The sequence below is a fragment of the Gouania willdenowi genome, chromosome 7, assembly GCF_900634775.1.
Source record: "Gouania willdenowi chromosome 7, fGouWil2.1, whole genome shotgun sequence".
Taxonomy (NCBI): Eukaryota; Metazoa; Chordata; class Actinopteri; order Blenniiformes; family Gobiesocidae; genus Gouania; species Gouania willdenowi.
The window spans coordinates 27,212,965-27,236,900 of NC_041050.1; the positions used below are offsets into that span (position 1 = coordinate 27,212,965).

General features: G+C 40.1%; 1 protein-coding gene across 9 annotated transcripts in view; it reads left to right on the forward strand.

Moving 5' to 3' along the window:
* Positions 1-23,936, forward strand: part of agrn (agrin) — a 421,410-nt gene that overhangs the window by 325,151 nt on the left and 72,323 nt on the right. For all 9 annotated transcript variants that reach the window (XM_028452860.1, XM_028452862.1, XM_028452868.1 and 6 more), the window contains 7 exons: positions 3,723-3,865; positions 6,101-6,206; positions 11,279-11,389; positions 13,340-13,504; positions 14,792-14,935; positions 16,967-17,091; positions 17,217-17,322. In XM_028452860.1, the coding sequence (XP_028308661.1) occupies positions 3,723-3,865; positions 6,101-6,206; positions 11,279-11,389; positions 13,340-13,504; positions 14,792-14,935; positions 16,967-17,091; positions 17,217-17,322 (900 nt within the window). The remainder of the gene's footprint in view (positions 1-3,722; positions 3,866-6,100; positions 6,207-11,278; positions 11,390-13,339; positions 13,505-14,791; positions 14,936-16,966; positions 17,092-17,216; positions 17,323-23,936) is intronic.

Sequence of the window (23,936 nt, forward strand, 5' to 3'; positions counted from 1 at the left end):
AAAAAAGCCGGTGTGATTAGCGGCTAATGCTATCCTAGCTCAGTGTCGACTTTCAAAGATGAAAACTGCAGAGAGAACTTTTACCTGTTACCACCACCTCCTCGCTGATTCTCCTCCACGCAAATCCTTCCTAGTCTGGTCCCGGTTATAAAGACCATGTCATACAGCTCCAGGTGGTCACACACAGCTTCTACTCCATCGTTGAATAGGTGAACAGACCAGTGTCCGTGTTGACGGTCTGACGTCATCGTCAACAAAGATTGAATGCATTCGGCATCAATGTCTGATCGCTAACAGTGTGACTCTGAAGTGCTGTATGTTTTAAAATCTACGAAGGTTTGAACTTTGAGAATGTTTAAACAAGAGAGAAATGTTAATTCCTGTCTGAGAAAAAGTGTAGAAAGTGTGTCGTGAGGGGTTTTATAGCCTTAAAACATGTATAATAATTGTAAAAAATAAAGCTGACTGGTTATTTTTAGAACATAAGCGAGGGACGACTGTATTACTGTATGCTTTCATGAGGAGGTTTTTCGATATTGAAATGTTTCGCCAAAGTGCAATGGAAACACTTTTTTTGCAATAACACATCAGAAGACAAGTCGTACCTGGTCATATGACGTGACGTACCTGGTCAATTGACCGCTTCTCTGCAAGAAAACATGGCACGGTACTTGTGGAGAGAAGAGGAGACTGAGGCATTTCTTGGCATTATACTGAATCATTACTGCCACATTAGCCAACAAAATTATATTTTGTGGACATTTACAAATATTGCTTTTATTTTGCAAAAAACTGTCAAGGAAACACAGCTATTGTCTCCTGTCAAATGCTCTATGTCTTTCTCAGACATTCTTCTTGCAATTTTTACCAAGGATGTCCCAATCTGATATTGATACCAAATATTGGGCCGATATTAGCAAAAAACGAGTATCAGTATCTGCCTGCTCCTAAAATCTCCGTCATAAACAGTCCGATACATACTTTGAGGTTATGCTTCAGGGTCTTCTCATGTTTTTTTTCATTGTTTTATTAAATTGTAGAATATCCTTTTGTTTAAGGTCAAAATGTTTGTAACCCACTGGTTCATAATTAATGGGTCAGTTTTTTTCATACCTACTGTTGCTGACTATTGTTCTCTGTTTGAGTAATATTACTTGATCAAGTCTTTTCTGAGTCAAAGGGAAGAACGTGTCAGAGCTCATGCACTCAGCTGGTCATTTATTAATTAAAGGTTCACATTCAGCACTGACGGTTGCTGCATCAAAGAACAACTACTAATTAGGACCCCCCCCCGCCCATCCCTTTACTTTTATTTACTGAGTTCCAAAGTCTCACGTGTTTGTTTATTTATCTGGTCTCTGTGGGAAGCTTGAGGGGTGTATGATTCCACTCTTTGTGACTTTCTCATTTATTGTGTCTTGCTGGGCTAGCGTACAGTAAACAGATGGAGGAGGCCTGCCAGCTCGTGTTTTCGTCTTCTGATCTATTTTGGGCTCAGCTGATTCTCTCCGCTGAAGCCAAACACCTGCAATAATGTCTTCACTAGACAAGATCCATTAAGCGATAACCGCCGTCACAAAATGTTACGTTTAACCCAGACTGCGAAACTCAATCAATACGCTGCCTCAACAGCAACCTCAAGTGAAAGGATTAGGGTCAGAGTTCGCACTGTTGTTAAATGGAGACCCAGTGTGTTCCTAATGAGTTCTGATTTTAGCTCCAACCGCTAATGAAGTGAAGGCTCCTCCACCGTATCGACCACTTTGAGATTTCACAGTCCAGCACAGTGACCGACTCCATAATCTTCCCCAGAACACTGCTTATGCTAAGTAGTACTTCCATCTCCACATCATTGATTCAAACATTAAAAGAGCCACATTTCGACTCTCGGTTGAATGAATCAGTGAAGCATCCTCCAAGTTGCAGGAGTACCTTCATTACCTGATGTTTGGCTGCACTTAGAGCTTTGAGTTTGCGGGGTTTTTTTTTTTTTTGTTTTGAATAACAAATTTGTTCCGAATGAACTTTCTGCTAGCCCCCTGCGGTGCCTTTCTTGCTCTGTTTGATTTTTTCTCTTTCCTTTAATGTTGACTGAGTTCATTCCCTGCTTTCACACACATTCACCTTAACTCCTTGAGGAGTATGATTCCAGCTAAAACTCATAGCTATAGATGTTGCAGACACTTCTTTCCATTAGCCACTGATTTATTCCTTTAAGTGAAACTCATAAAAACTCATTCCCATTTTCTTCAATTTGCATTTTTTTTTATACATTTTGCAATGCTACATTTCAAAGGTAATGACTTCAGGGATTTTGAGAGTTCTTACTAACCTGTTTTACAAATGACTTAAGGTCATCATGACATGGAGCTTGAGCTACAAGTTCCTATCGAGTAACCAGAGGGCCACTAAGATTTATCTGAGGAATATCTTTGAAGATTGAATTTTAAATTTCACAAAACCCTCTTGATTATTCCATCTCTGTTTTCTAAAGGATCATCGTCACAATCGTTCCCATTTCCCTCCTCAGCACATTACATTCAGAATGTTATTTTAACCTTACGGTGAGGCAAACAAAAACCCTTCTAAACAAGAGCTCTTCCAGGCTCTTAACAACCAAAGCCAAATTAGACTTTTTGAAATACTGTATCTATAGGGATGGGGCGATACACTGAGACGGCTTTCTGTGAAGATGTACCTGCACATTTTAGTGAAAAAGAAGAAAAAGTTTTGAAAAAATAAATAAATAAAAAAAAAAACAATAAAATAATTAAAAAGAATTGCTTAGCGCAAGCTTTTTTCGCGCTAATTATGAGAGAAAAGAATTTTTTTTTAACTGATCCAGAATCAGAATATTAATCTGGATCCCCTCCAAAATGTATTTGAATCTTTCATGACGTAAGGTCCATATTTGGTTAAAATTTTGTCAAAATCCATTAGAACTTTTGATGTAATCCTGCTATCAGACAAAGAAAGTGCCTATGGTATAAACAAACCATGCCGACCCTGAAATACGCCTGTAACATCTTGTGTTTTTGCACAATATATGTTGTCCTACCTTTAGTAACTACTTTTATTCTTCTAACATTCACCTTCTCTCATCTCATCAATAACTTCAGATTCCATTGTCCGTGTCTTAGCCTCCTCCATCAGTGTCACTAACACTTTGTAAGGTATTGCCAGATTTGTGAACATGAATGGTCGCTCAGGCAGTGTGTAACAAAGTGTGTCATCGCAGGCTGTTGTGCCTCCCCCTCACTGACCTATTACCTACTCGTGTTTAATGATGCTAATCAATGGCATGATAATAGCAGGTCTTTGCACTGATAAAGTGGACTTTTCTTCATGCTGTGCACTTGGAATCTGAAGTTAATACTCCTTACCCTGATCTCACTTCCTCTTTGTGTCTAGTAAGGAATGGCTCGCTGAACGTGGCAGTGTTGATGTATAATTTACTTCGTCGATGTCTAGTCTTCGTTACAGTTGCTCATTATCTTGCACTACCAGCGGCGCCTTTGGTGTCCTCTTTACTCAAACCGTGTGAAGCAGATATAAACCATCCATACTCCAAAGACACTTTCCCTAAGTTGTAAACGTTGTGTGGAGTGAAAGAGAAATAAATCCACAGCTGAATTTTCCCCCATGCATCGATAAAATGTTTCACGGCTTGTGTGTGCTTTTTATTAACCACGGTGTGCCTTCTTCACGGTGTTTATGTGCAGACTGTGGTTCAGGGGGGTCGGGCTCAGGCGTAGAGAGCTGTGAGCAGGACCGCTGTCGCACGTTCGGAGGCTCATGGGACGAGGACGCAGAGGACGAGCGCTGTATCTGTGATTTCACCTGCCAGAGCGTGCCTCACAGCCAGGTAGGAGCCAGTCATTTCAATTGGAAAAGTGTCGTCCAATGAAAAACAATTACACATTCATCTGACTTCAAATGTACTTTTTTCCATTGTCCAAACCACACATCATAACCATTACTTTTTGGATTTAAGGTATTTAACTTTTACCATTAAATTCTGATTTTGGTGGATCTAAATCTTAGCTTCACAAATAAAAAGATCAAGAAAAGTCTGTTTGGTGTTAGTGATGATATTTTACCCAAATCTCTAAAGCTAAACTTCCAACCACGTTATCGTGTAGCATTACGGCTAATATTTTTCTCATCATCAGCAGCTTTTTTATATTAGCAGGGTTGGGGTCAATTATAATTGTAATTGCGTAACTGATAATTAATTACAATTCTGGTGTAATTATATTTGTAATTGTAATTTTAAGTAATGTGTTGATGTTGTAATCATAATTAAATTGTAATTGAGTTCAGATAGTTAACTTTGTAATTGTAATTGCCATGGAAAATTATAAAAATTGTCAATTATAATTTAAAGCAAAACTGGGGAACCGTGTTACAGTTCCATGTACAGTTCTACACATATGTAGGTAACAATTATTAAAATATATATTTGTTTTTAGTGTATTTTACAGCTGATTTAAGACCCGTTATGATAAGAGATGCTAACAGGAAGCTAACACAAGAGGAAGGTTCACTTTTTATTATGTTATTTATTTCATTCTCGGTAATTGGGAACGAAATTGTAATTAATTATCTGAGGATACAATATTTCTGTAATTTAATTGTAATTGTAAAAAATGGAAGTCACTGTAATTGTAATTGAATTGTAATTGAACATGGGTAATTGAAAATGTAATTGTAACTGAAAAATGTATTGTATATTCGTGTCTTGAGCTTTTTAAACCCACTGCTGAAAAACGACTAACCAAAGTCAGTGACGTGACTTCATTTTGACGGAAAGTGAAAAGTTACATTTGTAACCAGAATTGACCAATCAGAAGTTTACTTTCATGATGTGGGTTTTATACTTGGCTGAAAGAACAAAACTACTCGCAAGTCAGCAGGAAGTACAGTTTGTGTTGGCGAGTAATTGTGTGAGAGCAGTAGATTCAACACCGTGCTGTGTCATGGAGCACCAGTCATCAGTTTTGTAAAAGCCAGAGGGGCACGTGGGAAGGTTTTAGAATTGTGGCGGACTAAAAGAAATACATCAAACTGATCGAGAGGTTGGCGGTTCGATCCAAGTCAATCTCTGTCTATGTGTCGAAGTGTCCTTGGGCAAGACACTGAACCCTGAGTTGCCCCCCAGTGGTCGCCTTGCATGGCAGCTCTGTCCCATTGGTGTGTGAATGGGTTAATGTAAAGCGCTTTGGGACTAGTTCAGTGTAGGAATAAAGCGCTATATCAATCAAGTCCATTTACCATGTTGTTTTTGAATACCAACTTATTTACCACACACACATTCTACCTAATGTAATTTGTGTGTAAAACCCAAACAGATAAAAACATCTCGTAGGCCTTGTCGAACATAAATATCAAAGATAATTTACTCACAAACAAATGTAGAAGTTAAATTGCTGCTCCAAGTTCTGTTTTTTTCTACATCTACGCTATTACACTATAAACAATTGCATTGTGGGATGTAGAGTCCCTTAGACGGGTGCGTAGAATTTTCTTTTTACTGCATTCCTACCGTATATTTATTAAACACATTTCTGGTGTTTTCACTGAATTTGGCCGAATTTGAATGTGTGGCAGAGTAAAGTGATTTTACGTGGAATACTGGGAACAAACAACAACAAAAATGGAGTCAAGCGAATAAGAATAAAATGAAAAGACTCAGGAACTGCACATCCCACAATGCAATGCAAGAAACATCAAAACAGACTTTTGGGCAGCATTTTCAGCCTTCTACATTTGTTTGTGATTAAATGATTTTTGTCTTTATTGATCTATGAGGCCTACACCATGCCTTTATCTGTTAAGAATTATCATCTCGAGCAGTCTTGATACAATAATTCATAATATTTGTCAAAAGTGTAGAATTTTAATAATAACCTGAAACACTGTTTCACTGAATGGTGAGGCTTCAGTTTGTGACCTCAGCTGAAAATCCCATTCTACATAGAAATGTACATGCTGTAACCACGCCCTATCCTAGCTGATGATGTGTTGATGCTGATCAGAAGGTTTTGTGCTTCTGCTTCAAACAGAGAAAATAGTACTTCTCCTTCCTCTCATCCCACAGGTTTGTGGCTCAGACGGCAAAAACTACAGCAACGAGTGTGAGCTGAAGAAAGCCAAGTGTGAGAAACAGGAGCACTTGTTGATTCAGAATCAGGGACCCTGTGCAGGTCTGTATGTTAAAGTCATTCCAGTCAGGGCGCATTATCACCAACATCTCATTCTTCCTCTCATTCCACCCATTGATGGGGCTGTAATTGCCTTTAAGAGCAATCTAATTTTGATAACACCACTGTTGTCTCCTTCCGACATGACCATTGTAGCCTCGGGCAAGCAACAAAACCAAGGTCAACGTTTAACAAGATGTTCATGTTTGCATAATCAGCTCAGGGACGGTTGACTCAACGCTTTTTTAACATTGTTCTCAAGTCTGGAAACTGGCCAATCCTCCTGAGGCCAGGCTAAACTCCACTAACCCCAACAATGGTTCACTTTCTTCACCCAGACAGTTTGAACCATTTAACCTCTACACCCAGTGTTGCCTCTTAACCCCAGGATGCCCATCTGCCCACTTCATTTGAATATAAATCAAATCTTTGCTTGTAATGGAAAGCCTTTGAAATCCTGGATGGTAGGGATGTAACGATTCACTCAACTCCCGATACGATTCGATTCACGATACTGGCTTCACGATACGATTCTCTCACGATTTTTTCATTTGCAAAATGGGACTGGAGACAAATTTTTTTTTTGGGAAAAAAACTAGAAAATACTGTATTATTTTCCTTTTATTTTTCATTGTCAAAAGAATTCCTTGATAAACTATTCAAAACAATGCAATTTAACTAAAAATAAATCTTGAATTAAATAAATAAAGGAATAATACAAATGAAAATGAAGCCTATTAATTTAAATTCTGGTTCTATAATAAACAATGCAAAACTGCATAATAGTTGTTTTTCTTTTAAAAGTGCAACTGAAAATGTATTTTGTGCCTTAACAATTGGACTTAAAAAAAAAAAAAAAAAAACCGTCATTGCACTGATTTACGTCATATTTGTTTGGACCAGCAGAGGGCGCTGGTAACACAGTGGTCGGTTGGCATGCAGATATTCTAGCAGTGAAGAAGAGAAGCTATGCTAGCAGACAGAGCTAATAGAAAAACGTGACTTTTACAGATATTCAATAATATTACAGATATTCTTTCGGTGCTAAAGGGGTAATGAATCATTTATTAACATATTTAAGAGTAGAAGGCAGCCAGAAAGAAAGTATTAGCAGACTCCGCCCGCCGCCAACACTACCGGATAGCGCCCTCTGCTGGTTAAAACAGTACTGCGATTCAGTTGTCAGAAAATCGATATCAACCGTGATACCTATGAATCGATTTTTAACTGCCTTACGATTAATCGTTACATACCTACTGGATGGCTGTGAGATCTTTGGCTCGATGGTGAAGGTATGCATTGGCCAAACGAGGGACTTTTGCTGCGTTTCGTGTGATGATTTCAGCCTGTTTGATTCCCCTTGGGTCTGAAACGTTGCATGGAGGACAGTGATGGTGTGAAGCTACCAGTGTTTTCACACACACATATCCCTGCAGATTTTCCTTCTTCCTAAGCTGGCCTCCTTGGGCACTGACTGTCACGCTTCTCTGCCATCCATGGATAATCAATGCTTTTTAGAAGAACCCTCCATGGACACCAAACCTCTGGGCTCCTGCTTCCTATTGGCTGATAAGAAAAAAACTCGGATCTTAGGGAATTTAGTTGTGTGAGGAGAAACCACATTTGACCTTAACTTCAAAACTTTTCACCAGTTCAGTTCATACGAGTGGAATATGAACGCAACTTTCTTTATTTTTCTTTCAACAATACATACCCAGTTTAGACGCGCACACACACACACACACACACACACACACACACACACACACACACACACACACACACACACACACACACACACACACACACACAGTATTTATAATAAAAATTTACTAAATGAGTAAAACAAAACAAAAAACTAAACAATATTTATGCAAAATGTACTCAAAACGACAACAGAAATGCACAAAAATATACAAAAAGGCTCCAAAAACACACAAAATGACAACAGAAATGCACAAAACTACACCAAAAAAGATACAAAATGACACAAAATGACTCCAGAATCACACTACAATGGCAAAAATAAAACAATAATTATACAAAAAATGCACAAAAAGACAACAGAAAGATACAAAAATACACATAATGACTCCAAAAAACATACATTACAGAAAAATACACTACACAAAAAATATATAAAAACGAGTAAAAAAAAACAAACACATTCATCATGTGCATGTCCCATAGAAATAAACCAGGCAGATTGCACACACTATTTTACTTTGCACCCGCAAATATACCCCTGTATAACACTACAGAGTACAGAGTATGTACACCTCTTTGTATGTCCAACCTTCAAACACATACTCATTTGGGCATAATTGACAACTCTACTTATGCTCCCACATGAATACATAATTACGACGGGCACTGTACTAATATTAATAATTTCACACGTTCCAAAGAATAGGACTATTTGCCTATTAAGTAATTAACTGCGTTTACACCGAGGAAAAGCCACCAGTTCATTTTACAGCTAAAATTAATTTAAATTCACACAAACATTTACTCTACTGGTCTCAAACTCCATTGAAGGTGCAGTCCACAATGTTGGAAAGCTAGCATGATTTAATCTTGCAAAACCTCCTGTAGACTCCACCTTTTCCTCTCCCTCCCGTGTGCTTTTGTCACAACAATGTCCAAAACCCCGCCCCCAAAAACTTGAACGCGCATCTGATATCAAGACATCAAGCAAGCAAAATCATTAAGTATCTGTCCAAAAGAAAATTGTGCTCGATATTTCCGAGTGTGCCGGCAGGATGAGACATGAAGGCATCTGATTGGTTCTTTACATTCGGACCGAATGGTAGGGATTGATCAGAAGTTTTTACAGGATTACGGCTGCTACACAGGTCTGACTCTTGTATATATTATTAACAAGGGGTGTTGAAAAAAATTGATTTGGCAATACTGTTATACTGCTATATTACATCGCGCAATTCTCGGATCGATTCTAAATGCATTCATATTGATTTTTTTTTTTATAGAAAAAATGAAAAAATGAAAGCCTTTATTTAACCAGGAAAGTCTTTTCAACTGCACTAAACATTGTAACTGCACAAAGAAGTGCACTGAAACCTGGGCATGTTGACCAGCTTGTGTTTTTTCAATAAAATCTAAAAAGAAAATACTAACTTTCTGCATTTATTTGTTGTTCTAGGCATATACCTCAGTTAAGTTGCACTAAAGTCATGTTGCACTAAAGTCAAAGTTGGTTTAAAAGCCACAGGCAGATTGTATGATATTTGTTTTATTCTAAGTTGTTGACACATGGCATGTTAAAGTCAATGTTTTGAGTGTAAAACATGCCAATAAAATATATTTCATACATAATGTTCTCATGAAGGTGTACACATTTACAGATTAGTTGTTTCTTAAGTCATATATATAAAAATAAATTGCAATAATCACCTTATACTTTAATATCGGGATATATCGTGTCGTGACCTATGTATCGGGATACAAATCGTATCGCCAGATGCCAGACAGTACACACCCCTATTATTAACTATCTTGAGGATGGAACGATCATTTCACCTCAATAACAAATTTTTTTTCTGAGAACAGAAATGCAGACTCACCTTTAAAAGATCTGACATCTTTGAGTACAACAACTCCACTCATTACCTTAGAACTGAGAAGCAGGAGCTAAAAAGGGGTTTTTAGCCTGCAGGTTTACTTGAGGAAATAGAAGGTAACTTTTTCTTCTCCTACTTTCTGAAGCTCTAAGAAGACACAGACCGACTCATTTAAACCCTGGATTTCAAAGCAAGTCAAATTCACTCGAAAGCCTTTTAAGGGATTAAAACAGATGTGATACCATTCCCCTTCCAGACATCTGTGCTATATTTTCACATCTCTGAGAAAACACACTGCAGACTGACGCTGAAGATTCAAAGAAAACTTGCTCTTCTTCCTCTGTGATTTTGACTTTGTTCTGTCACACCATCTGCAGTGGAATACAGCAGCCTGTGCTATTTAAAACAAAGGCTTAATAAATCATTTTTCAATTGATTTTAGTGGAGTTAATCAGTCTTTGGAATGCCAAACTATGAAGAATAATGAAAAAAATGCAGCCAGGTAAACAAATATCAGCTCTGCCAAATGCAAAGCAAATATCACACATCAGCTCATTGTGCCAGTCAGCTGCCACTTAGGAGTAAAAAACAAGTGAAATTAAAAGTTCTCATCCTGATCGTTGGAATCTGGCACGTTAAGTGAACTGTGTTCGAAGCCCGTCTCCTGAGTGGGGAAAGCACCGGAAACAGAGCGAGTCAAGTGATCACCATCAGGCTCCCACAGTAACAGTGTGATTTATGACCTGCTGTATCTGAGGCCTCCGAAATCCCAACAAGATTTGGAAATACACAAGAGACTTAGAAAAAAGTGGAGAGTTTCAATTTTTCATTCTGAGGAGCAGTGAGTGTCTGAAAGTTATCATTTTGGCTACTGCCGACAGCTTCTCCTCCTTCTTCTCCACCCACTGTATGTTTTGTTGTTTTCCTCCATTGTATTGCTGAGCTCCAGATTTAGGAACACATTTTGTTTTTATTCTGGGAAACGCCGCTCTGCTCCCGGTGCTGTAATACCAGTTTAGAGGCAGCTTCGTCTTCCGACAAAGGAGCCCCCCGCACACAGTGGAGCCTGGTGCATTCCTTCACACTGTGCAGCACCCTTCTTTTGTCTCTCTTTCTTTTTATGAGGTTGTAGGGCAGCTGTGCAATTCTGTAATATTAGACAAGAACAAATGAATACAACATGCCTCCTGGTTGGTGGTTAAAAATGTGAGCTGCCGCACATTCACCACCAATACCATTGTTTGTTTACACTGGATGTAATAGCATCATTTCCCCCTGATTTTGTGCCATTGTGGGCAAAGTAGCTAATAGAATTGTTATCTTGCAGCCTCCTGCCAGCCTCCGCACCTCCAGCCAATCTTGTTGCTGGCAAAAAAAAAGTTCCTTGTTGCTCTGAGATTGTCTAATTCTCATCCCTCTGCCCTATCCACCGTACCCTGCAGTAATCACTCAAACGCTGGTGTTTTTCTGTCTCTTCTTCTCTGACCACTTCAGTGATTCCTCAGTCCGAGCTGGCGGCGCCTCAGCACTGCAGCCTGTCTGTGTACGGCTGCTGCTCCGACAACGTGACGGCCGCCTTAGGAGTCGGATTGGCCGGATGTCCCAGTAAGTCTGATGTCCCATTTTGACTTGAATGTCTCCTCATTTTGTAACAAAACAAAAAGGAAGAACCCATCAGAGATACTATCAGGCTGCTGCAGCATACGGAGCTTATTGTCTTCTACTGCAATTACAGAACTGTCGTTTGGGAAGCAGAAAACGATTCATGTTAATCCAAGGAATAACTACGATAATACTGCAGACGATCTGCAGAAAGATCTTGTAATCTGATGATCTTGACAAATGGAAGCTTGCACGTGGAGAGGAAAAATGCTCTATTCAGCTGTTAGCCAGAAAATGTAGGATAAAGGCAAGATTTTACAAGAACGTGTTCAAAGTACCGCTTTATCCACGTTTCTATTAGTCTTTATAATTTCTACCCCAAAACCCCAAATATCAGAGCCAGCACTACCGGCTTTCTAAAGTTATAAATGCTCACAGTAAACATAGTGCTGTGAGTGCACAGTTGTATCTTTAAAGTCGGATTCAGGTTATTTTTCATTTCCGAGGTGAACCTCGGTTCCTTTAGTTTGCGAAAGAGAAATATGTGCTGCCACAAGTCTGTAGGTTTTTTTTTTTTTTTTTATGAGGTAGCAGGAGATGGTTCTAAATAGTCATCAAAGAATAAATGATGAAAGGTCTTCACTTATAAAACACTTCATCACCACCAAAGTGCTCGGGAAGTGTTTTACACACGCTCGTTCATACACGGACGGCAGCGGAGCCGCCATGTGAGCAGTTAAGCATCTGTTTGGGTTCAGTCGCTTACACAGGGAAGGTTAAAGGACAGGAATCAAACCACCGACCTCTGGAACAAAAAACACTAGTCTGGCATTTTTCTTCCACGCTTCTAATAATAAAACTAAGAACACTAATCCTCTGCTGTCTTCTGAAGAAATAAAAATGATTTGATAAAAATTAAAGTCATGAGATGAAAACAGTCTCATGCTTATTGGCTTATTGCTCACATTTTTTAAATTATAATTAGATAAATTAAAATAGGACATCTGCCCAACTAATTTATATGCAATATATCCCAGATTATTACAATTATTTGTGTAAGAATGTAAAGTATTGCACTTTATTTCATGAAGTGGTAGAAAATCGGATATATTCATTGATTTAAATTTAGATTAGAGATTTAGATGAACACAATTAGCATGTTTTCCTAATTACTCTGCCAAAGAGTTTGTTTTTTCTTAAATCTGAGATACAGTAATTGGCTACAGCAGATTTTCTGGGTTTCATCTGTGCCTCTTATCTCCAGTAAAGGGCTGTCTCCATATTTCAGCATACCAACACATTCTGGACAAAGTTATGCTTCCACATTTGTGGGAACTGTGATATGTTCTTACAGAACTCTCTCCTGGTCATTTCTGGTCAGACTGCCCTAAGCAGGCCAGATACCAACGTACACTGAGAGCACACACCTAGGCCTCTGCTTGAGGAGGCTCCACTATGTTATGACTACAGCAATATGCATAACCCTGAGAGCACTGAACAGCAGCAGATTCACACACACGCTGATGGCTGGTTAACCTCTGAATCCCAGAATAGTCTGTTCACCACCAAATCATTTGACATATTAAGCCCTGAGTCAGCATCTGACCAGCAACCCTAAATTGACTCCTTCTCGTTCATCAAAACCGCTTCAATAGACTGTTTGTGGGAAGAGCCTTTTTATTCCAACATAACTGTTTCCCAGGAGCAAACAGACATAGGAGGATTAGTTTGGATTTTTTCCTGGTATTTTTAGACATTGCCAGTACTTATAGTTAAAGTGGAGTTACTAGAAACCTTCTCAACTGTAAACTTTACTGTTCCTATGGAAGGATTCCGTAAATTATTTCACTTTCTTGCAGGTTTTTTTAGGGAAACTTTCTCGACTGCCGCCCACGTCCCCTTCACACTGGGTAGAGTTTCACAATCACTTCCACGCTTCTCTTCTCTCCTCAGGTATCTGTCAGTGTAACGTCTACGGCTCCTACAAAAGGACCTGCGATCCCAACACTGGACAGTGTTCTTGCAAGCCGGGAGTCGGGGGGCAGAAGTGCGACCGCTGCGAGCCGGGCTTCTGGAACTTCCGTGGCATTGTGACAGAAAACATGAGCGGCTGCACACGTAAGAAGGGACATGTCTGCTTTTCATGTGGGGAATGCATGACAATCACTATTATGAAGAAGTGCATATCTTTGATGCTGTCAGTGTCACGCAGCCATGCAGAGAGGCTGTATTTAGCTTGGAGATAGCTTGGAGCAGAGTCCTTATTACTCTCACATCAGGGCTTCCCAGTCTTGACTCTGTTTGACTCCTGCCTGCTTGTTTTGAACAGCTCCCCGCTGCAACCACACCTGATTCATATGAATGAGTCATATCAGTGTAGTGAAATATGTGAGACATTATCTACGGCCCTCGAGGACCGAGATTGGGAAATGCTGCTTTGAATAATCAACAGAATCCAGCGCTAATGGTTTTCATACATTTAGGTTCTATTTTTTGGAGCTGAATAAGAAAAAAAAATCCCCCTTTTTTTCCTCTTATGCGCTTGTTATTTTTCTTTCCTATTTATTTTTTACGATATGTCTTAATGGGGAGGTTGGGAGTCCTACAAAAGCGATATAATTAAACATTTTTGTTTGAAGCATATGAGCGGAGCTTGATGGAGGTCTGACTAAACTCTAAAGAATCCCGTCTAATAGAGGAGAATCATCTGAAAAAAACTCTAACCTTATTACATTTCCAGCTCTACCAGATAGAGCATGACCTGGATGATCAATGGCCTTTACAGACATATTTCAGATATTTCCTTGTAGTTCAGGCTGTGCAGAGTAAAATAGATTTTTAGTAGAGAAACCTGAGGTCTTATGTCCTTCATTTCTATCAGAACCATAAGGATCGGGCATTTCTCATTTGTATTCAAGCAAGTAGTGAGGTTAGGACCCCGTGTTTGTCCTGCTGTAAAGCAATATGGTGACCAGCTTGTTTCCTGCCACTGAGGTATCATTGGACAGTACGCTCCTAAAGCCATGGACGGAGCCCTTTCAGTCAACAGCAGGCACCTCACACGTGGCCTGACCTTAACAAGGTTTACTTAAAGCAAGCGCTGCCATTGCTTGCCTTGGGTACGGCAGGTCAAAACCAGGTTCAGCAAGAAAAAGAAGCAAATCATTGATTCCAGGAACATGATGGGCTTGATGTCCTTCCCTGGGGTTGTTTTTTCTCTCCTTCGAGTTTCTGACACATCCTCCTCCTCTGTGGCCCCTGAGGCCATTAGATAAATTCAACATTCAGCGTCTCAGGTTGCCTCAAACACACATTGCCCATTAGAAAGACTTTCTATTCTTGTCCATCCTCCTTTCATCAAACCTAATTGACTTGCTTTTTTTCCCATCAATCTCTCCACGATAGCGTGTAACTGCGACGCCACAGGCTCGGTACGAGACGATTGTGAGCAGATGTCGGGACTGTGCTCCTGCAAGACGGGAGTGAAGGGCATGAAGTGCAACGTGTGTCCAGATGGAAGCGAGATGGGCATGAACGGCTGCGACAAAGGTAATGAGAGGGACTGGCGAGGAGGCACATTGTCCCTCTGCCGTCATAACGTCATCTGTTAATCTAAAGTGGTTTTCTGTCACTTATCTGAAATGCAGATTGGCCGCTTCTTCTTCTTCACATCCATCAGGTTTATTGGCAAGAGAAGAAGTGGCTTTAAGATGGCTAATCGATATAGATTAGGAAAATACCGTAGTGTACAAACAGCGTCGAACACCAGCCAGTTATTTTTCTATTTTCTTTAAATCATTCTCTCTATTGTTGTGCTCCATCAGTTGCATTTATGTCTATACCACCGTTTAATTAAAGGTTATTGATTGCATTCACCCTGAGTGGATGTACCGGCTAAACGGCGGTTTAGGCAAATGTCGGTCCCTGCTGTGGTGCCCTGCAGCTCTTTGATTAAGATGCACCGTCAGATATTGACAGGAAGTCAAATGTCTAATGAAGCACAGTGGTTGGGCATCCTGCCACACACACCCTCCGAGATAAAAAAGAAGAGTTGCTCACAGGGTGCACCACACAAAAGCAAAAGCCAAAGTGTCGGGGGTGGCACTCTGAGCCTCTGTGATGTAGCAGCAATGCAAAGACCACACGCTTGGAGCCCTGCGGGTGGATTGAGAGGCACCCTGGTTGCGTCTCCCACTGAGGCAACTTCAAGGACTCAAACAAGCTTTGGCAGTTATCTGTTGGCAGAGGAATAGGTAGAGCCCCAGTACACACTGTCGAAGAATTCAAAATGTGCTTAAATGAACAGTTTTGTGGTTGCATTTCCACGGTTGCTCTGAGAAGAAAAGGCAGCTTAAAACAAGAGTGTCCCTTAGGACAGAAACAGTAGCTGAACAAAGATTCAGCTTTTGTTACCAATAATATTGGACCACCCAGAGAGACAGGAATGATGTCATGCTTCTTGGGCACAGCACTGCCTGATATTCATAGACTAAGATGATCATCACCATTTCATAAAAAGCAAAGTGTTCTAAAATCAGGGGGTGTCAAACTCATTTTACCGCAGGGGCCGCATTACAATTTGATTCAAAATAATGATCTAAAAATAAATTTCACTCTAAATGTGATAAAGTATTTTGACATTATTCAACTATCTTTTTACAACATATATTACATGTCAAATTACAACTGAGAGACCCCAAATGATTTTTACTTCATTTATTTAACCAAGAAAGAAAGATTAAAATGAAAACATTGCGTTTTACCTCTTCTCTCACGATAACAACAGTGCATCCACTGTTACTTTCTCATATCTGGCAACTTCACCTGGCCCACGGGCCGCATGTTTGACACCCGTGCTTTAAATGAATAAGACTGCTAGTTCATGACCTTGAGAATTTTCTCATATGCACACACACACATACACACACACACAAAATTTGCCTATTGGAATTTCAAAGCTACCTAATTTATTTCAGATAAAACTCATTTTCTTTAGCCTAAGGGCTCAAAGTCAGTGTCTGGAGAACCGCAGACCTCCGAGTTTATAACGTCTCGACGCTTCAACCCACCTGAATAATAATCATATTGTCACCGAGCTCTGCAGAAGGCCTGATAATGAGTTATTCGTGAATGTTAGAGCTGCAGGTCATCGGCCCTTGAGGACTCTAGTTTGACACTCGTGTCTGTGTCTCTTCTAATTGTGGATATTAGAATCTGAATGATTATTGTTGATATGATTCAGAAGCCCAGAGTTGAAAATTTGAGAGATCTTTTTTGTTATTTTGTTTAATTAGCTACAGCCTCACTGTTTGAGATTGCAGCAGTGAAAAGAAATCTCGTCTAATATCTTTCAGTTTAGCCCTTGGCAGAACAGTTAAGAATCATAATAAAGCAAATTTCCCTCCAGGATTGTGTAAAGAGTTGGCCCAGACTAATGCTTTATCTATACTTCATAACATACTTTAAACATTGTAAATGAACTAATGCTCCTATTACACAGCCCCTCATGCTATCTGTAGCATAACTTATCTTAATTATTTCTGAAGCGTGTGATGTAAAATCCCACTCCCTCTTCCACAGGTCCTGATACACCAACCTCCTGTGATGAGTTGGTGTGCAGTTTTGGTGCTGATTGCATAGAGTTGAATGGCCAAGCTCATTGTGAGTGCCCGTCACCTGACTGCGATCTGAAGGACAAAACCAAGGTGTGTCAGTCAAACTCAGGAAATGGGATATTTTTGTTGTTTTTTCTTCAGAGAGTTTGAGCTCAGTAGCCCTGTGGAGAGTTTTGATGTGTCTCTGACTTTCTGTTTGTGTCGCGGCGGAGCAGGTGTGTGGCTCTGATGGGGTGACCTACGCCGACCAGTGCCAGCTGAGGACCATAGCCTGCAGACAGGACAAGGACATCAGCGTGCAGTATTTTGGACAGTGCACAGGTGAGCATGCTCAATGGCTCCATGCATCATGTGTCATACTGATGGCCCTTCTACCAAAAGATAATGAGCAGTGCTGCTGGGGTGAATTATACCCACTGTCGTGCTGCTCCCTCTGTTATCCATCACTGTCTCACATTTGAAAGTCACAGACTCTTTGAACTGAGCTGTTTAAACACTCCACACACACACAGCAGATTCACTCCTGTGTAGTCCACTTCAACCCTTTTCCCTCCCCAGGTCTTGGACCAGGTTGAGGATAGGATTTATTTCAGCTGGTATCCCACATGATTTCTACCAGCAGTTTTCTGGTACCACTCCTGTTTTCATCCACTCTGTAGCTGAGTTTCCATTACAGATTTTTGCAAAACAAAAGCGATATCTCTAAATGTCGACAAAGTATAATTGTGCTTTGAACATGTTTCCATTGAAGGTTGTTTTTGGCAGGAGCCTCATAACTCCCATGAAATCGCATCCTGCGAGTCTTCGCTGCAGGAAGACGGATGCTCCAACTTCTTTATAAACCTCTGTATTCCTTTGTTGTTTGCTAATGTGGCAGTAATATTTTTTTTTTTGTATAATGCTAAGAAATGTCTCGGTCTTCTCTTCTGTCCCATTGTTTTCTCGTAGAGGAGTGGTCATGTGACCAGATATGTCACATTCTGTGACGTGTATTTGTGGAAAAAGTTTCCATAGCGCTTTTGTGACACATTTCAATATCAAAACATCTTAAAAATTCTTTCTCATGAAAGCGTAAAAACTTTTTATCGATATTTGAGTGTTTTTTTTTTTCGAAATTCAGGTGTTTCCATTACCAGTTTTTATTGCGCTATTTAGATTTTGTGCATAGGGTAATGGAAACGCAGCTTGTGTGGTTTCCGCTCATTAAAAATCCTGCTCACGTCAGTTTTGTTTTGTGGTGTTATGGTACAAGAAGTATCCAAAGGAACTGGTGACTGATGTCAACTGTGTTCCTGGTGCAAGGCAGACAATAGATGTTAGAACAATTACGATTAGAGACTTTAAAAACAATCAATTACTCAACATTTTCTATGTTCTAATACTGAGCGCTAACAACAGGCTTCAACACACACACACAGTCGATCACAAGAAATGAGGGGCACCAGTAGATACTTAACACCAACTCGCGTTCCTTTAATTAGATATGCTAAAGTGTTTTCCGTAATTTACACATTTTAGTTTAGATTTATTTATGTATTCACCGGTCATGTGACTTTATGCTTCGCTATTAGCCATCGTGCTATTCTGGAAAATGAGTCCCTCCAAAGTGTATCTACACCAATGCAAACAGGCAGGATCAGTTCTGAAATAAAAAAAAATATATATACAGTATATATGGCCAGGAAAGTTACAGACTTGATGCAGCACCAGTTAATATTATCCGCTTACATCACAAACAGAGCGAACCGGGATGGATTTCTTGTCCAGGACAAAAAAAATAAATCTGTCCTGGTCCGATCTGTGTGAACCACGTTTACTACAAAACATTGGTTAGAAAAGGACTGATGAGAGTAGAACATGCCCCACATTAGACCAGTGTCTGATCAAACCCAAGAGGTGCACTGCTGGAAGGGCTATGAGCTGTCTGATGAATACTCATGTGACCATCAAAGGTTAAACTATTGCTGCTCGGTGCAGATGCTGGTTGAGCGTTGTTCTGATCAAGGCTGGGAGCTGCTCTGAGGCCATAGCTTCCCTGTAACCATGCTGCAGCCTGCCAGCTTGCATCACAACCCCATTCCAGCTTTGCTACTGGCAAGCACAGTGGGGTGGAGCTGGGGGGGGGAAATGGTCGCGGCTCCAGCTGTGGAGTTGTGTCCATGAGCCACTGCCAGGTGCCACTTGTGCATACGAATATATTTCCTCAGCTCATCCCTTAGTGGGCATGAACACCAGTTGCCTTTGATTCATCCCAGTGGATTGGGTTTACTCACACCTGCAGGTTTTATCCTACAGGGGGTGCTGTCTGCTGATTTGCAGCTGCAGGTGAAACGATTAAAATAAGAGATATTCTCAGCTAAAGATTAAGAAGGCTTTGATAAGTCCCACAACATCTGTTGACAACAAATTTACTGCCGTGGGTTACCAGCAAAAGGCGAACCAAAAATCCGTTCCTCTGTAAATGTGTTTGTTTGTAATCCCTCACCTTGCATTTCTGCACACAGACGGCAGGAAGTGGCCTCACAGCAGACTCCTCTCTATCTACACCTCAGGGGAGAAGCAGACGAGACAGGCGCTCCCTTCGACCCCACCAACAGCAAAACGGGATCTTTTAATTTCTTTTCCCGAATGCTGTTGCTCCACGGGTAGCTGTAGCGCCGCGGCTGATGACTCCAGGGTTAGATCTGGAGCTCATTTCACGTGTGGCTGGGTACAAATTAGCATTTGATTTGCCTCCACCCCTTGCCGAGCTACAGGCTTGCCCGCTTCTTCACGCCCTGCCCTCTGCACCGTGGCATGCTAATGCTCACCAAGCTGAAGCCTGGTTTTCATCAGAGAGCAGAGCCAAAGGGCTTCACTAAATGAGCCATTATTGATCTTTTTGAATGCCATTGATCCTTGCAACTCTTTATCATACCACAAGAGTTAAAGCTGCTGTACCCTCTGGTACGGATGTGGAAGGCTTAGAACAAAATCACAGCCCTGCAGGAAAAGTTCTTCAGATCTTTTCCACTTGTGACAGGAAACTTGCAACTAACTCTGATGTTTGTCAGTTTGGAAATACTTTTTCCAGGCGATTTTTCCCTCAATTCTCAGCAAAAGATAAAGCATTACCTTGGGAGAGTGAAAACAACTGCCATTGGTGGAAAGTTTATTTAATAGGTGAATAGTTAGGGAAACTTGTTCCCCAAAGTCAACAACAAAAGTACTTGATATGATAGACAGAGTAAGAACTGTTTTAGATGCATACCTGTATGTATTAACTGATCTCCCTGGACTTGTTATAGTTCACTCTACTAACTCTGAAGTACAGACATTCACATGCAAATCAGTAATTTGAATTTAAAGCAGCAGGCGACGATCCCCAACATTTGTATAACTCAGATAAAAACATAGTGTATGCCTCAATCGATCAATTTCTTCCAAAAATTTAAAAATGTACTCAAAAGTGAATGTTTAATTGCAGCTCAAAATATTCTTTTGTTGACAAATGGTCACATGTATTAAACCTCAGAAAAGTTTCACGCATTGCATTGTGGGATTGTGAATTGGCAAAGACAGACCCGAAGCTCAAAAGTTTTGTTAAGAAGTGTATATAAGCATTTCATTCTTATCGTGATTTGTTTTGTTTCATGGTCAGACTAGGAAGACAGCGACTTCTTTCTCTGGTTTGTTGTCTGTCTGTTCAATGTGATATGATGTAATTTTGCGTTTTCATGTAAAGTCACAAAATCAACATCTGCCATTGTTTTGGCACAACTTTCAATTTGTGAAAAAGGGGATTGTCCCCAGCAGCATCAGTGAAGCATTAATACTATATATATATATATATATATATATATATATATATTTATTTTTTTTTTGTGTAAAATCCAGCTCACCTAATAATTGTTTGGGTTAAATTCAGACATTTTTTATAATGGATGGCATGTTAAACCTATCAACTTTCAACCTTTGTTTCCCATCTGCTTTGCCATCACACGTCACGTTTTTTTTGTTAGTAGGGGAGAGCTGGTATGGAAGTAACATGGGACAAAATTAACACAGCCATTTACTCAGACCCAGCTGAACATCGACGTCCGTATTAACATCAACACTCTACCGAGCCAGGAAAAAGTTAGTGATAGCTATGGCTAAGTTTCATCTGAAAGAATGTTTTTGGGGAGTAAATTCATTCAAGTGGTGAACTTTTTTGATTAAAAGGTTTTCTTCAATGTCTTATGTTTAATGAAAAAATAACAGATCCTTTAGTCTTTTAACACATTCTGTAATTTGAAATAGCAGTCATTTTAGTTTGGAAACAATCCTGTTATCATTGCCATGAGTGACTGTCTCTGCAAATGAGGATGCATTTTTCATTAAATGTTTAAATGTTGAAAATCATTATCTGTTGAGGAGCATGCTAAAATAATACATTCATTAAAAAAAAAATAAATAAAAAAAAAAAATAGTACAAATAATCCAAGTTTATACTATACGTTACTTTTTCAACATTTAAAGCAATTAAAAATCAAAAATATTTTTTTTTTATTGTTGAGATACTGTATGGATTATTAGCTAGGGCATTGTTATTGTTCTTTATTAATTTATTTTTTTTAAACTAAAATTAAGTAATTTTTTACAAACTATAGAGTTAATTTTGTCCTACCCCTGTGGTACTTTGCGTCCTGACTGCTTATTACACATTTGATCAATATAGCAGCTGGTATTGACAAACCACACATTTAAGTAGTTTATCTCAATTAATTGTGTGATGTTGTCTTTTGAAACAACGCTTGGTTACTTTTATAGCAGCTCTGATCTTGGTTTCAGTTCACAGGAAAGAGAAAACACAGACGGTAGATGTCACTGTAATATATTAAACAAATGACGACAGCGCTACATGTGGTGTAGGTCAGAGGTAGATCCCATCTACAGCCCTGTCCCACTTTACCTGATGGATGTCCTTGTTGACAATGACTTGTCTGTAAGTCAAGGTCGTCTTCATGGAGCTTTGATGGCCTGGATTGCAGGTGCTGCAGATGAAATTTCTTTAGCCCAGGGGTGTTTCTTTTCCTGTATTTCCTGAATGTTCTCCATGTCTCCATGCACCTCCAACACACTTGAGTTTAAATAAAGTGAAATCAGCCTTTTCTGCACAAGGCCTGATAATCAGCTACTCCTCCCGATGCTGCGTTCACACCGGATGCATCACGAAATGTTCGTGCATCCAGATTACATACAAAGTCAATGGATAGACACAGCCCAGAGGCTAAATCTTTCCTGTGCGGCGGTGCGGTCCGATCTGCGTGTCAAAAGTGTTGGACGTGCAAGCACTCTGCCAATTTTTTTGTCATATTCGCGCATTTGCTCGAGTTGAAAATATTGAACTCCTGCGACTGTTTCGCATGACGAAAGCCAATCAGAGTCTTTGTTGGCGATGACGTCAGACCGTCAACACGGACACCGGTCTCTTCACCCATTCAACCATGGAGTAGAAGCTGTGTGTGACCACCTGGAGCTGTATTACACTGCCTTTATCGCCAGGACTAGGAAGGATAGGGCGTGGTGGAGAATCAGCGAGGAAGGTGGTAGTAACAGGTAAAAGTTCTCTCTGTAGCACTGAGCTATGATAGTATTAGCCACTAATCACACCGGCTTTTTTCACTGGTGGTTTATGTTTATGAGAGGGAAAAAAGGAGTGCAGCTCCTCGCTTCAGCAGGCAGTGAAACTCAACGAGTTGGATGTGTCGCTGGTGGGCTGTGCGAATGGGGACATTCTTTGATCCTGCAAAACCTGCGAAACGTTTTGTGCGGCAGACGTGTCCGGTGCCACAGAAGACGCATTCGGTGTGAACGCAGGATAAGGCAGGAAGAAATCTAAAACAAGCATAAACTCCTTCCAGGAATAAGGACACATTCCTCACTCATCTTCTAGATTCCAAACAGGACTATGAAGGAAACAACAGAGAAACTGTTTGTAGCACATTCTGGCACTGGGAGAAAGTGACCATGTTGGCAATTACCCTCCTTTCCCATATGTCAATTTTACCTGTAGGTTTGCAGCAAATTGGCACCAAGTGCTTCCATATGGCACGGCCATCCGCCCCACACACACCCTTTCTCACACACTTTTGCCTCACCATCTTGTCTCACTGCTTCTTGGTTATTAACCTTTTTTCACACTGAATAACGTCCTTTTTATATTCTGTTGTTTTATTAGCAAGCCTTCTTTATTAACTCGAAGCAGCTTGTGCCAGAAACGACCTTAAACACTACCTTTTAACAATAACTACATAGCTGAGAAAAGTCCAGGGGATAATGGTATTTTTTTTTTTTTGCTCTTTCTACACTAATGGTACTGCTCACTGCTCCACTGAGAAAAATGGACCATAGTTAAACTACATTAAGAGAAGCATCAGCCTAACAGAGAGTGTTGCCAGTCCTTTTTTCACACCGACAAGTCTGTTTTTCCTTTACTTCTTATCCCATGTAACAGAGCTAAAGATATTCACGCACAACTGGATTAGAACGCATTAGACACTTCCAGGGAGCGAGGGGCTTGACACAAAGCTTGCTACCTGATTGGCAGGTGCAGCCAAGAGGAAACGGGAAGCACGTGATACCATCACCTCTGTACGCTCTCAATCCTAATCGCTTTTTATATATACAAAATCTCCGCTGAGCCTTAAGCTGATACTTTGTCTCCGGGGGTTTTTGCCGTCTCGGTAGGTAACACATTTCATACCTCAATGAGTAATTGCCGATTAGCTAAATCATTGTAGCCATGTAATTAAGACATACAAATAATGTTGGGTAAAGCCTAATGAAGCGCACACGTATGGTATCTCCTATATATATTTTGTTCACCCTTCACTCATCTATACTCATTGAACGGAAAGCAGTGAAAAGAGAAAGATGTTAGTCCCACGTTGGAGCTTTTTGTCCCACTTTCA